We start from the raw sequence: 15,571 nt of genomic DNA, 5'->3' as shown, positions 1-15,571 counted from the left end.
TTTGATAAAATCTTTTGTGGATGAATGTGGGGAAACCACATTGTTGGTGGAAGTATAAATGGTTACTAGAATATAAGCTCCAGGAAGACCGAGATTTTTATCTCCTTTGCTCACTGATGTATCCATAGTCTCTAAGATAATGTCTGGCACAAAGTAGGTCTCAGTAAATATTTTGTTGAAGAAAGAAATGAAAAACAGGATGGCCTCTTTGGAGGGCAGTTGGGGGGAATCTATCAAAATTAGAAATGCACATATTTTTTGATTCTGTGATTGTACGTATAAGAATTGATTCTACAAATTACATTTTACATATTGGAAATATCAGGTTATCGTTTGTAGTAATTCTGTGTATAATACCAAAAAAATTTGCAAAGATAGCCATCAACTGGAGATTGGTTAAATTATACTAGGAAATATCATACAGCAGAAAAAAGAATAAGGACGCTCTCTGGGTACTAAAACAGAGCATTCTCAGGATATGACTTTAAAAGCAGCATTTGCAGAAGAGTGTGTCACTGCTTGTGTAAACAGGAGGGGAGGGGAGACTGTGCTTATGCACGTGGACCGTGGCTGGAAGGAGTCACATCGCCATGGTATGGGGAGGAGAGCTGAGACACAGACGGGGACTGAGGGAGGAGAGAGGCTTTTCCCCGAACACCTTTCTGCTCTGTTTGAAATTGTCACTATGCACGTGCCGTGTAGTAATGATGATACGAATGACAACTGTGCCTACTTCCACACGAGGGTCCTTTTTCCTCACTAGCTGAACTACACAGGCACCAGATCTCCTGTTGTATTCCTCAAGCTCAGGTGTGTATAGGCTTTAGCCCCATGAGAAACCAAGCACCTAACTGGCTTGTGATTTTCCCCTCGTGTTGATCTAGTTTTCTACACGCTTGTAATCTGCTCTTTGATGTCACCTTTTTCCTTTCTAGATCAAAACTACAATAATGCCACAGCCCTTGTGATTACCTTTCCTGTCAATAATTACTGTAATGATACAGAGAAGCTCCAGAGGGCCCAGGCCTGGGAAAGAGAGTGAGTTGCTCACAGGGTCTAAACAAGCTGTTCTTTCTGTGGGAAGGTGGACCGTAGCAGAAAGTATTTACACTTAGTTCAACTAAATTAACCAACAGTAGATCTAAGTTATGCCATTTTTTTCACTTGGTACTGGTGGTGTTATGAAAAAAAAAATCTATATATAAATTTATCTATAAACATTCTTTTAATACATATCCCTGCAACAAGAATGCAGAAGTATCTATGCAGAAATGTTCCTTGCATTATTTTCTAACAGCAAAACCTGGGAGCAAGCTGATTGTATATTAGTAGGGAGAAGTACAGTGGAATATTATTTCATCATTAAAGATGGTGAGATAAATAAATGGTTCAAGATAGTAAAGAAAAACTGCAGTCAGTGTGTTTGGACAAATACATGCTATGCATGCCATCCATGCCTAGAAAAGATATCAAACAAATGACCTGGGAACCAGTTAGCTGTGGTTTAACCTCTAGAGAATGGGAAGAGGGGACCGAGGAGGACAGGGACTCTGAACAGCTTTGTTGGGATATAATTCGTATACCATACAGTTCACCCATTTAAAGTGTACAATTCAGTAGCTTTTAGTATATTCACAGATGTGTGCAAACATCACCATGGTCAATTTTAGAACATTTTCTTTACCCCAGAAAGAAATCCCATCTCCTGAAGTGGTCACCCTCCTAACAGCCCTGCACAGCCACCAGTCTACTCTCCGTCTCTAGATTTTCCTATTCCAGACTTTTATATGAATGGAATCATGTACTTGGACTTTTGGGTCTGGCTTCTTTCAGTTAGAATAATGTTTTCAAGGTTCATCCAAGTTGTAGCATGTGTCAGTACTTCGTTCCTTTTTTATGGCTGAAGAGTATCCCATCCTATGGATATACCACATTTTGTTTATCCATTCATCAGTTGATGAACATTTGAGCTGTTTCTACCTCTTGGCTCTTAGGAATAATACTACAAACATTCGTATACAAGTTTTTGTGTGAACATGTTTTCATTTCTCTTGGTCGGTATATATCTAGGAGTAGAATTGCTGGGTCATACGGTAACTCTGAGGAACTGGCAGACTTTTATACAAAGCGACTGCACCGATGGGACTTCCCTGGCGGTCCAGTGGTTAAGGCTCTGCTTCCACAGGTTGGGGAACTAAGATCCCACATGCTGTGCGGCGTAGCCAAAAAAAAAAAGTGACTGCACCATTTTACATTCCCACCAGCAGTGTTTGGAGGTTTCAGATTCTCCACACCTCGCCAACACTTGTTATTATTTGACTTTGATTCTAGCTATCCTAGTGGGTGTGAAGTGGTATCTCATTGCAATTTTTTTTGTTTGTTTTGTTTTTTCGGCCACACTGCACAGCTTGCGGGATGTTAGTTCCCCAACCAGGGCTTGAACCGGGCCACGGCAGTGAAAGCACCAAGTCCTAAGCACTGGACCACCAGGGAATTCCCTCATTGCAGTTTTGATTTGCATTTCCCTGATGACTAATGAATTTGAGCATCTTTTCATGCACCGATTTGTATAACTTCTTTGGAAAAATGTTTATTCGTATCCTTTGCCCATTTTTCTGACTGGGTTATTTGTATTTTTATTATCAAATTATAAGAATTGCTATATATTCTACAAGTCCCTTATCAGATGTATGATTTCCAGATATTTTCTCCCATTCTCCAGTCTGTGTTTTTGCCTTTCTTGATGGTATCCCCTGAAACACAGAAGTTTTTAATTTCGGTAAAGTCCAATTTATCTATCTTCTCTTTTGTTATTCATACTTTTGGTGTCATAGCCAAGAAACCATTGCCTAACCCAAGGACCTGGAAATTTACACCTATGTGTTCTTCTGAGAGTTTTATAGTTTTAGCTCTCACATTTAAAAGGTCTTTTATCCATTGAGTTAATCTTTATACATGGTGTGAGGTAAGGGTCCAACTGCATTTATTTGTATATGGCTATCCAGTTGCCCCAGGCCATTTGTTGAAAAGATGTTCTTTCCCCCATTAATAGTCTTGCCACCTTTATTGAAAATTAGGTGAAGGCAGATACATGGCATATTTCTGGACTGTTAGTTCTGATCCTTTGATCTGTATGCTTGTCCTTGCCTTGTGCTGGTAACCACACTGTCTTGATTACTGTTGGTTTGTAGTAAGTTTGAAATTGGGAAGTGTGAATCTTCCTACTTTGTTCTTCTTGAAAAAGAAGATTTAGGCTATTCTGGGCCCCTCGCAATTCCATGTGAATTTTAGAACAGCTTGTCTTTCTACAAAGAAGTCAGCTGGGATTCTGATAGGGATTGCATTGAATCTGTAGATCAACTTTTAAAATTTTTGTTCCATGAGCATATGTCTGTAGTATAATATACTTCATTTAGAAATCTTTTTTAGTAGAAAAGAAGTGAGACCATGAAGCAGTTTTTAAACTTGTTCTAAACCTGTTTTAAATACTGGAAAACTCAGCGTGTCTGGAACTTCGTAATCTGGAAGTGTCCTACCTTCTACTTGCCAGTGTAGAGGGTCCTAATGAGGTATAAGGGTTAAGTGTGGCTTTTGTGTCGTAGAAGTTACGAAGAAGTTCCTTACTTAGTTGTCACTAAGTTTTAACTAAAAATAACAAAATTTTGCTTACCCTTTTAGGTTTATTAATTTTGTGAAAAACTACAAGAATCCAAATCTGACCATTTCTTTTAAGGCTGAACGAAGTATTGAAGATGAACTAAATCGTGAAAGTAACAGTGATATCTTCACTGTTCTAATCAGCTATGGCATCATGTTTTTATATATTTCCATAGCCTTGGGGCATATCAAAAGCTGTAGCACGTTTCTGGTAAGTGGGTATGTAGGTGTGTGTGTGCATGTGTGTGTGTGTGTGTGTGTGTTAGAGGGAAATGGCAGTACACAGCGTGATGGCATGTTTTTGCCTCTGCTTAATCCTAATTCATTATGTTCAAAACTGCCTTAAATTGTCCTGTTTTACTTGTTTGTCACATTTTCTGCTTCCTGCCTCTGTTTTCTTCAGTTCCAGTTTCTTCAACTTAAAGTTTATTTCACATAATCCAGTTTTTTTTCTAACTTGCCATCACCTAAGAATGTAGGCTGATAAAATATGTTGCTAGGGAAGACCTAGACAACTTTTCATATCTTCTCTCAAACCGGGAACTGTACTTTTAAATCTAGATGGACAATATCCAGGTAAAGAGGTGAAAATGAGGACCCTTTAGGAACAGGACAAAAAAACACCCTACATGAGGATTTATGTCTTTGTGGCATCTCCAGGTGGATTCGAAAATCTCGCTGGGCGTCGCGGGCATCCTGATCGTGCTGAGCTCAGTGGCGTGCTCCCTGGGCATCTTCAGCTACGTTGGGATCCCCTTCACCCTCATTGTGATAGAAGTCATCCCGTTCCTGGTGCTGGCTGTGGGAGTGGACAACATCTTCATTCTGGTCCAGACCTACCAGGTGCGTTTCAGAGTCTCACAGAGTCTGACCGAGTACCAGGCTCCACATACAGCTGTTCAGCTCCATGCGGGGTATTTGAGTGTGACACGTGGAGACTTCGTTTCCGTTCCTCTGTGTGGCTTATTGGTGCCTGTAACTTGTTCTGGACAGTTTGAGACCAAGAAGATTGAGACCAACATTCTCTTTGGTTGGTGGCATAGATATAAAGTGAGAATTTGGTTTTAAAATATGTGCAATGTGTGTGCAAAAAGGGCTAACACGCTTGTGGAAAATATTTTGGTCACAACAGCTATTAAAATGATTCTCAATATAGTGTAGAAGAATGAGGGATTTGTCAGAGGTGCCACTAAAAGGCAAAAGGTCAACACAGGACCCACTGATGTAAAAAATGACGTCAGTCCGTTGGTTCTCCCAGGGTCGCTTGTCCTGTAGCGCTTACCTGGGCAGAGACCCAGTGGCATGTAGGAGTGTTATTTAAAGGTCCAGCCACCTGCAGCCTGCGTCGCATGTATTTTCCTGATAACCTGATTCAATCCTTCCTTTAGATTCTCACCTGTTACCTGGCTCCGGGCTTCAGAAATATCCCGAATGAATCAACATGAGAAGTTTGGGTTCCTCACCGCTTTATTGTATAAAGTTTACAAACAACAAGTAGATGCTACTAATCATTATTTTTTTACCATCAGGTTAACACAAGGCACCAAAGAAGCAAAGAGGTGGCCTTGTAATTGAGAAACTTTAATGTCACGTGTTTAACTTTTTTTTTATTTTTAAGAGAGATGAACGTCTCCAAGGGGAGACGCTGGACCAGCAGGTGGGCCGGGTCCTGGGAGAAGTGGCTCCAAGTATTTTCCTGTCATCCTTTTCAGAGACGGTAGCATTTTTCTTAGGTAATTACTCTTTGAATCTGCCAACCCTGAGGTTTGCTGAGCCTGGATGTATCAGTATATGACCCTTTGCGTTCTTTTTTAAGTTTTATTCTGTGATTGGAAAGTATCAGAGTGGACCACGAGAAAAATTTGTGGCAGTATCTCGGGTGCCATTAGCAAGTGTCTTCTTTTTTTTAACTACATTATTTATATATTTTTAATTTTTAATTTCTTAAAATTTTGGCCACACCACGCGGCATGCAGGATCCTAGTTCCCCCACCAGGGATCGGACCCGCGCCCCTACCCGTGCCCCCCCGCAGTGGAAACACTGCGTCCTAACCACTGGACCACCAGGGAATTTCCAGCAAGTGTCTTCCTTCTCACATTGTTTCAGGACGGTGTTGATGTTGGGGTTCAGATACCTAGGACTCCTGCCCCTCCCCATTTAGGGCACCCACGGCGAGTGCTGGGGTTTGAAAATAGCACTCTTGAAGGACAGCCACAGAGTCCTTTCTGACACAGCACTCTCGGCAGCAACTCCAAAATCACAGGCGTTAGCTCGCAAGGTGTTTGCCACTGTTCCGAAAGGCAGTCTCCCCGCCTCTGCTCACACAGTTCACCGGGAAGCAGCCTCGTCAATGAGCAGAAGTTCTTCAATCTTCCCTCAATACAAGGAGCCAGAATAAGCTGGCACAAAACCCAGCACGTCTGTATTCTTTCATGTGGAGAAATTGGTAGTCTTACTAGCAGGGCACTCCCCACCCCCATGTCTGGCATGTAGTAAGAGAAAACTGATCACATCCTCTGCAGAGGATGCTGATTAGAATCGCCCAGTAAGTCCAGGGAAGACACACGATCCGTGGGCCCCAGTGGAAATGCCTGCAGGGGCCACCAGGTCATCTTACAAGGGGCCATGGGAGGGACATCGTAGGTGTGGTCTTTGGACACAGACACGCCATTAGCGTATATCATCCCCCATTTCCACGAAGCAGTGCACTGTGGAACAAACCTGTGGCCCTTGTGGTTTCTTTTTATGGATACAGATGCAAAACAGTTACTTCCTCTTTTTCTGTTATTAAAAAAAAACCAGTGCAAGTGTGTTGGTGATAGCAGCTGACCCTGGGCCTCAAGGTTGGAGTGACTTTGCGGGGACAGGAGGAGCAGCAGGGACCGTGGCACCCAGAGTCTGGGGTCCCATCTGCAAGAGGCAGCTATGTGTTGCTGGCCCAGTGCTGCCAGGTCCAATTTTTTTCTCAAGCGACGCCGTGAATCTAGATTTTTTTTCCCTCAAGCGACACTGTGAATCTCATTGTTAAATATTGGCTATTTATTTTTTTAAAAACTGTTTTTAAATTCTAAAATGGGTTTATATATATCTGGCCCACGGGCAGCCAGTTTTCAGCTTCTGAGTCTTAGCCTGGAGGACGCTTGGAGCATCCTCATTTGTAACTAAACCGAGAGACTGACTGGATGATATAAGAGCAGATGTGAAATACCATCCCTCTTGTGGACTGAAGCGTAGCAGGTACTATAAGAAATGGCCTGTGTTAATGGATCTCAAATGTGAAAGTGCATGCATTTGCTTGGAGAGCTTGTTAAATTATAGAGTTGGGATCATAGAATTCTGAACAGTAGAATTGGGGTTGAATTGCCATTGTCTTGATAAAGTAGGATGGGGCCCGGTCCCTGGAACGTACATGTTAACCTCCCCAGGTGGTTCTGGTGTGACACCCGCAGACTGCGCAGAGTGCCTTTGGGTGGGAGGATTGGGGGGAATTCTTCTCGTGGGATTGGCCTGCTCTGGTGCCGCGTGTTGATACGTGCACGCGCCTGTGAGGCCTGCTTAGCCCTCAGCTGGGAAGGACGTGGCTGCTCTCTTCTCCCCGCAGGAGGCCTCTCCGCGATGCCAGCTGTGCACACCTTCTCTCTCTTCGCGGGGATGGCGGTCCTCATTGACTTCCTCCTTCAGATTACCTGTTTTGTGAGTGTCTTGGGGTTAGACATTAAGCGGCAAGAGGTAAGTTGTCATCAGGCGTGCAGCCTGTTTCATTTGAGTCTAGAATCTAGATGAGGCGGCTGGAGGGTGACCTCTGTCCCTCTTCATCCCCTCAGAAGAACCGGCTGGACGTCCTCTGCTGTGTCGGGGGCACGGCAGACAGAGCAGGCATCCAGGCCTCGGAGAGCTGCTTATTTCACTTCTTCAGAAACGCCTATGCTCCACTTCTGCTTAAGGACTGGATGCGGCCCATTGTGGTAGAAGCCTGTCTGTGGTTTTTCTCCCCAAACAAAGTTGTCACATGCCTTCTAAGAAATCAGAGTGCTTGGGAAGGATTCTGACAGCTGTTAAGTGTGTGTGTGTGTATATATATATATATATATATATATATATACACACAAGAATGCAGAAGCAAATATGTACAAATATATAAAATATTTTTAGCAGGCAACATAAGCAAGAGTTTCTGTTTTACGCTGGTTGTTTTGTTTTTAAATAATTACAGATTCATAGAAAGTCACAGAGGTAGTGCAGAGAAGGACCCAGCTGCCCTTTGCCAGTTTCCTCCCAAGGTCTTACATAATTGTAGTTCAATATCAAAACCAAGAGTTCGACATTGGCACAATGTATGCGTCCAGTTCTGTGTCAGTTTATCACATGTGCAGATTCGTGTAAGCACAAAGATATAGATCTGTTCCATCACCCTCGTCCTGCACCTTCAGTGTCACCCACCTCCCTCCCCTGCACTGTCCCTCATCCCCAGCAACAATGCAAGAGCGTTTTGTAGTACAGTTTACACACTGGATATAGCCAACAGCTGTAATCTATCACATCTCCACTAAAAGAATGTAAATTCATTCCAGTAAAAGTAATAGTAACACCTAACATTTATTGAACACTTAATATCTGGTATTGTGCCTGGAGCCGGGTACTACGCTAAATTCTGGATTATCCCTAGAATTTTCTCATTTAATCCACAAAATTATCTGATGTTACAAGTCTTATTTTTCCTGTTTTATTGAGGAGGAAATAGAAGCTCAGAGAGGTTAAGTGACTTCCCCAGGGTCACTCAGCTTGTAAGTGGCAGAGCCAGGATTTGAACCCAGGTGGCTTGACTCTTGAGACGGTGACCTCGGCTACTGTCCCAGACTCCTTGTTTTCTTAGCGTGTCATTTAAACTTGCTTTTCGTTTAGAAAAGTCCTATTTTGTGTGTTTAAGATTTGATTTAGGGAGTTCCCTGGTGGTCCAGTGGGTAGGACTCAGCGCTCCCAGTGCAGGGGGCCCGGGTTCAATCTCTGGTCGGGGAAATAAATCCTGCATGCATGCCACAACTAAGACCCAATGCAGCCATAAATAAATAAAATAAATAGATAAATAAATGATTTATGTTCTTAATCATGATAACTCTAACTCTGTAACTCACTTCTCATTCCAGGTAGCGGTATTTGTGGGTGTTCTGTCATTCAGTATCGCAGTCCTGAACAAAGTAGAAATCGGCTTGGATCAGTCTCTGTCAATGCCAGATGTAAGACGCTTTCATTTTTATTCTAACTCGTTTAGCCCATGATGAATACATTTTTCAAAATGTATTCACCCACTCACGCGGGTGTTTCAGCTGATGTACGCTTCTAAACGTGGGTGCTGGCAGGCTCTCCCGCATTGCAGGAACCTCGCCAGAGCTCTGCCCATGAGTCCCGGGCCTTCTGAGCTCACAGGCCTTGGGCATGGCTGCGGAACGCGAGCAGCCGGTCTTGACCTCATGAGGTGCCCTCCCGACGGTGGGACCAACTGGAAAAGCCCCTGGGCCCAGGGTGGGGAGGGGGCGCTGGCTGTGGAGGGAGTCAGGAACCTGGGCTCGAGGCGTCTCGGCCGGGAGCCCCCCTCTCGCTTGCACAGGACGTTCACACTGTGTCCTGTTGTCCGCTCTCTCTCTCAGGACTCCTATGTGACGGATTATTTCCAGTCCCTCAATCGCTACCTGCACGCGGGCCCGCCTGTGTACTTTGTCGTGGAGGGAGGGCACGACTACGCTTCTCTGAAAGGGCAGAACATGGTGTGCGGGGGCCTGGGCTGCAACAATGACTCGCTGGTGCAGCAGATCTTCACCGCCGCCCAGCTGGACAACTAGTCAGTACCCCAGCCGCGGACGGGCTCCTGGCCCGGGATCTCGGCCTGAAACCTCTCTCTAAAGATAGCTTTTCCTGGAAAATCTATCTTGCAAAATGTGGGTTGAATCTGAGCAAAACCTTTTAAAGGGCAAATTTACCACCTCATATTCTGAAGCTTTTCCCATTAAGCACTAATGTGGTTTGTCTTCTGACTGGGTGGCATTAAAAGGTCTAGAAAAGGAAGTTTTGGATTTCTAGAAAAAGGACTGAAACTGAAGACTTCCTCCTTGTGGGGGCATCAGTAACCCTTTCTCTCCTTTCTCTAGTACCCGGATAGGCTTTGCTCCCTCGTCCTGGATTGACGATTATTTTGACTGGGTCAAGCCACAGTCGTCTTGCTGTAGAGTCTACAACAGCACGGATCGGTTCTGCAATGCGTCGGGTACTTGATCCTTTTCCAGATCTTTCCCTCTTTTCTGAAGAACTTTAACATTATAATTTAAAAATCATTTGCATTTTACCTCCACGTCCACCTGTTTGTCTGCCATTGCTGCATCTCATTCCCCTTGTCATCATCCCCTTCCTCCATTGTTCACTCTGGAGATACCTTGTTGTCCCCTTTCTAGCCCCCCATGGGGCTGCAGGCTGAACAAGGCCCAGGTCAGGGGACCCTGCTTTTCAGGTTTGTCATCTTTTCCCGACAATGCTGATGATCTCTCTTGATTGGTATCTGGCCGTAGCTTCCCATGGGAGTGCTTTTCTTTGTTTATCACTATTGCCATATGGTTTTGTAAAAGTGTTGAGTCTGTCCTAGGATTTTCTTGATAAAAACATGGACGGCCTGGACTCTGGTAATAACATACTGAGGTTGTCCTTAAAGCAGGAAACCTGCTTCGGGGACGAAAATTTGTACAGCCTGTGTTAGATGAAGATGGGACCTCAAGTTTATTAGACTGTGAAAACCATGTGTTTGAAGCTTTTGGATAAACAGAAGGATTCAGGAAAAGAATTCCCGTCACTTCTTTATCATTATTTTTAAATGGTTTAATCTGGAGACCCATCCTTCTCACCGTGGCTCCCCCAACCTGTTTGCACAGTGGTTGACCCTGCCTGCGTCCACTGCCGGCCTCTGACTCCAGAGGGCAAGCAGAGGCCTCGGGGCGCAGACTTCATGAGGTTCCTGCCCATGTTCCTCTCCGATAACCCGAACACCAAGTGTGGCAAAGGGTAAGTGACACGGAACCATTCAGCTGTGTGCCCGCTTCCCCTTTAATTTGCACTGGGAAGCTGGGGAGGGCTGGGGAGGGAATGGTGGGCGGGAAGGTCCTCTTCTCTGCCACTCCCCACCCTGTCCCGCAGAGAAACCAAAACGCCTTTAAAGAAAACTCCTCCTCATTCTGACCCCGAGTCCATCCTGGCCTGAGCATTCTGTCTCACGCTCCCCTCCTGGCGGCATGAAGGACACAGTCCTGTGCAGACCACCGGCAGGGCAGATTGTGGGGAGGGATGCGGGCGATTCAGGATGTGAAAGGGTTTGTCCAGTTGTGTCTGGGGCATATGGGGCACTGCAGCTCTGCTCTGGTGACGTCACCCGGGATGAAGGTTTAGATTTTTTTTTTTTAATTTATTTATTTTTGGCTGCATTGGGTCTTTGTTGCTGGGCATGGGCTTTCTCTAGTTGCAGTGAGCGGGGGCTGCTCTTCGTTGTGGTGCTTGGGCCTCTCATTGCGGTGGTTTCTCTTGTTGCGGTGCATGGGCTCCAGGCATGCGGGCTTCAGTAGTTGTGGCTCACGAGCTTAGTTGCTCCGCAGCATGTGGGATCTTCCCGGACCAGGGCTCGAACCCATGTCCCCCGCATTGGCAGGTGGATTCTTAACCACTGCACCACCAGGGAAGTCCCCGAAGGTTTAATAGATTCTTTTAGCCCCACTGTGCTTCTTGCCAGCCTGTCCATACATGAGGTTATGGGCTGTCTGACTCCCCCATCTAGCCAGGCAGCCAGCTACCATGGAAACAGGATCTCTGGCCCAGAAATAGCAAAGATGACTGAAGTCTGGAGTTGGGAGGATTTGGATGTTTTGGTAGGAAGGTGAGTGTCCGGGTATACATTAGGTAAACGCTGGACATCCCTGTTCTTCATAAGAATACATAATGTGACCAGAGTCCCGTCAGTCATACATCTCACGTCTGTGTTTTGAAAAGACCTAGACTAGGTACCATGGGAGGACTGTCCCTAAAAATAAAGAAGTGAACCCTGTAGCTTGGTCTCCTGGCAGACTGAATGCTCGGCTACATAAAAGAAGTCAGAATGCATCCAACTCGTAGGAGGGCAACAGACAGGGAGCCTCCTGTGTGCCAGGATCGTGCCAGGCACCTCACCGACACTATTTCACTGACTCACCACACAGCCTCATGAGTAGGTGGTGGTACACCCTTTGCAGATGACACTGCAGCCCAAATTTAGTAATTCTGCCCAGGGTTCCAGGGCCGAGGCCGACCTCATGGCGGCAGGGCCCTTGTCCATTCCCGCCTCCTGTTACACAGCATTGCTGAGCAAACTCTGTAGAAAAACACACTGGACTGTGCGCAGAACCAGCCATAGAAACAGTAGCAGCTACGCGTCAAAAAAACCAAAGAAGCAAAGAAAAGCCAGTGTGGGAAAGAATAAGCTAAACCTTCATCGTGCCTTTTCAGGGGCTTCCCTGTCCTTGAAATTGACAGCTGGTCTGATCCCTGAGTCCAGGGTCACGTGACACCACTCAGCCTTGATGCTCAGATTCTGCAGGTACGGCACAAGGTGTGGCCTTTGATACCACTGTCTTCTCCCAGGGGACACGCCGCTTACAGCGCGGCAGTTAACATCCTCGGCAACGGCACGGGCGTCGGAGCCACGTACTTCATGACCTACCACACGGTGCTCAAGACCTCCGCTGACTTCATCGACGCCATGGAAAAGGCCCGCCTCATCGCCAGCAGCATCACCAGAACCATGGGCCTGGAAGGAAGTGATCACCGTGTGTTCCCATACAGGTAATGTGTGGATTTTGTAAATGAGGGTGTCCTGGGGGAGCGCCCACACCCTGGGGTTCCCTTGCTGGGGGGCGGACACTCGGCTTTCCTTCTGAACCCGGCTCCGTCCTGAGCACAGGTGAAGCCTGTCTCAGGAGACGGCACCTGGGCCAGAATCTGCAGCACCTACTGAGGTCTTGGGGCTGGAGCTCACACCCTGCAAAACAGGCGGGGGGCGGGGGCACGGTGCCCGGGGAGCAGCTTCACAGAGAGGGCCCGGCGACTGATTGCTGGGGACACTGCCTGTATGGAGGTTTCTCTTTTTTCATTTATTTTTCTTTTTTCTCCTCATAAAGAAAATATTTTATGAAACACTGAATTTGGAAGATATTAGAAAAGTAGGAGAAACAAGTGATTTTCCCCCCAACCCCTGTAATCTCATTGAAGGGAGTCTGGACCTGTTCCTGGCAGGAGGACAGCCTGTTTTCCTGTGGAAGGAGTTCTTGGAGTGGGTGTCCTGACTGCTTAGAGGAGCTGGTTAACTTTGCCAAAAAAGCATTTTCTTCTCAGGCCCTGCATGACCCCGCTTGGCTGGGGGTAGCCCTCAGGATAGACCAGGGCTTGTTTTCCCAAAATACCACGGAATATTCTTTTGTCGATAAATGCCTATAAAGCAGAATGGATTGGGCACATTAACAAAAACCTTATATAAAATACACATCTCGGAGGCCCTTCTTTGGGTGTCAGTGGTCAGAGGTCCAGCTTAACTGCTGGAGGTGAGTCTCGCACAAACGGAGGTTTTATGTGAGGATGTCTCTCAAGGTAGTTTCCGTTTCGCAGTTGTGGCAGGATGAGGAGTAAAGCTTCCAGAAGCAAAAACAAGCTGTGACAGAACCTTCTCCCCCTCTCTAGTGTGTTCTACGTCTTCTACGAACAGTACCTGACCATGATTGACGACACTATCTTTAACCTCGGCGTGTCCCTGGGCGCCATCTTTCTGGTGACCGTGGTTCTCCTGGGCTGTGAGCTGTGGTCGGCGGCCATCATGTGCATCACCATCGCTATGATCTTGGTCAACATGTTCGGTGTCATGTGGCTCTGGGGCATCAGTCTGAATGCGGTTTCCTTGGTCAACTTGGTCATGGTGAGTCCTGGTCCACTCAGTTTGTCCCTCACTCCTTATGTCACTGCTGTGAATTGTTTCTTGGGGTGAGAGATCGAGGCCAGCTCCTGCTCTTGGCGCACATGGTCAGGTGGGGTCAGTGGCAGGTGGAGTTGGACGTGGGTGGTACGTATAGCAATGGAAATGTGAGGCCGTGGTCTGGCTTAGGCATTCTGCCTTTAAATTATTATTCTGAAGGGTGTTTTGCCCAAGTATGTAGCCTGATGACAGCACGACGTTCAGTTTTCAGTTAGAAAAACTGCCCCTTCTCAATGGAATTTTCTGACCGAGACCTTTTGCCTTCCATGTGGTTGCCAGGTGCTTTTTAATAGTCTTGAATACGTGCACATTTGAGAAAGTATTAACAGAAAACAGACACAGTGCATCTGCTCTTCAGATACGAACGGAACGTGGCTTCAGGGGGAGTGGTAGTGAGGCCCAGCTAAAGAAATGACAGCGTGCTGGCTGGCTGGGGGTTGGGGGGACCTTGAGAGGTTTCAGCTGCTTCCCCCTAATAGAGGCAAATCTGCTGGAGGAAACTGTGCCTGGAGGGTTCCACAAGCTTCCCGGGACAGTTTAAGTTGGTGTGATGGGAGCTTCGTCTTGTAAGTTAAGAGGGGGTGCTCCGGGCTCCTTTACCTCCCAGGTGCCCTGATAACCACAGATCCCGGGAAAGGGGTGGTTGCTTTTACTGTTTTTATCTGGAGAAGGGCAGTTGTAAAGGAAGCACTTTATTTCAGAGCTGTGGCATCTCCGTGGAGTTCTGCAGCCATATCACGAGAGCGTTCACGGTGAGCACGAAGGGAAGCCGCGTGGAACGGGCAGAAGAGGCGCTCTCCCACATGGGCAGCTCTGTAAGTACCGCCCGAGCAGATGACTCGGGCAGATACCTCACCGTGAAGTACCCAGCTTGGTGACCGTTTCTCAGGAGAAGGAACTTTAAGGTTCAGTAGGGAAAGCAGAATTTGTATCTTTTACTTAGCAGCAGCTCCTAAGGATTACAAGTTTTCAGACAATTCATGAAATAGCTGTATCTTGCATAGAGCTCCACCTTGAAATTCTTTAGAACTGTTACTGCTGGAGACTCCTTTGCAGACGACAGTATGGCTGAAGCAGGAAAATAGAGAAGTTTGATATGAGAGCCATTTTAAAACCCAGGCCAGCCATGTGTGTTGAAAAGCAGGGGAGCTGCCATGCTTGGAGCCCGGTGTGCAGTTTGTGGTTCACATTTGGAGAATCTTCTCAGGCTAAACCAGGATACAGGGCTGAACTATGAACCAGTTACTTTACCACCAGACAACACTGTTACAGAGTAACAACAAAAAGTGTAATAAATAGTATTGTCTAAAAAAATAGTACATACCTTAATTGAAAAATAATGCTGTTGGAGAAATGGCACTGATAGACTTGCAGAGCTGCCGTGGGGTCTATGCAGAATACACAGCTTTTACCCTTATTACACCTTTTCTTTCCCCCTCAGATTCATAAGTAGCAAACAAAACGATTTAGGCAGAGCCTAATGCTACTTACCAGTAAATCTGAACGCTGGGGTTCGGTCCCCCATTACTTTGGACCTTGGCTTTTAAGAAATCCCTCTATGAGGAAGTGTTCAATTACGGTAGGTTGATAAAAAGTTGCTTCTAACCCCACCTCTCTTCTCTTAGGTATTCAGTGGAATCACACTAACAAAATTTGGAGGCATTATGGTTTTGGCCTTTGCCAAATCTCAAATTTTCCAGATATTTTACTTCAGGATGTATTTAGCTATGGTCTTACTGGGAGCCACGCATGGATTAATATTCCTCCCTGTCTTGCTCAGTTACGTAGGTAAGCGTTTTTATTTTTAACCTAGTGGGATGGAGGAAGCATGATACCAAAGGAAAAGGATACCTTGAAACATTCTTTTGAAGTATTTGAATGTACTT

The 15,571-nt window shown here is 45.9% G+C and overlaps 1 protein-coding gene across 2 annotated transcripts in view; it reads left to right on the top strand.

Moving 5' to 3' along the window:
- NPC1 (NPC intracellular cholesterol transporter 1) overlaps positions 1-15,571 on the top strand; it is a 47,442-nt gene that overhangs the window by 30,564 nt on the left and 1,307 nt on the right. For both annotated transcript variants that reach the window (XM_007127207.3, XM_028480547.2), the window contains exons 11-24: positions 936-1,038; positions 3,679-3,868; positions 4,318-4,500; positions 5,276-5,390; positions 7,260-7,387; positions 7,483-7,623; positions 8,803-8,892; positions 9,304-9,494; positions 9,802-9,917; positions 10,573-10,702; positions 12,305-12,505; positions 13,397-13,628; positions 14,387-14,500; positions 15,311-15,473. In XM_007127207.3, coding sequence (XP_007127269.2) covers positions 936-1,038; positions 3,679-3,868; positions 4,318-4,500; positions 5,276-5,390; positions 7,260-7,387; positions 7,483-7,623; positions 8,803-8,892; positions 9,304-9,494; positions 9,802-9,917; positions 10,573-10,702; positions 12,305-12,505; positions 13,397-13,628; positions 14,387-14,500; positions 15,311-15,473 — 2,097 coding nt within the window. The remainder of the gene's footprint in view (positions 1-935; positions 1,039-3,678; positions 3,869-4,317; positions 4,501-5,275; positions 5,391-7,259; positions 7,388-7,482; positions 7,624-8,802; positions 8,893-9,303; positions 9,495-9,801; positions 9,918-10,572; positions 10,703-12,304; positions 12,506-13,396; positions 13,629-14,386; positions 14,501-15,310; positions 15,474-15,571) is intronic.

This window comes from Physeter macrocephalus, chromosome 19 (genome assembly GCF_002837175.3).
Source record: "Physeter macrocephalus isolate SW-GA chromosome 19, ASM283717v5, whole genome shotgun sequence".
Lineage (NCBI taxonomy): Eukaryota > Metazoa > Chordata > Mammalia > Artiodactyla > Physeteridae > Physeter > Physeter macrocephalus.
Note: the sequence above shows the minus strand (reverse complement) of the source record. Positions and strands in the feature narration are given on the sequence as shown.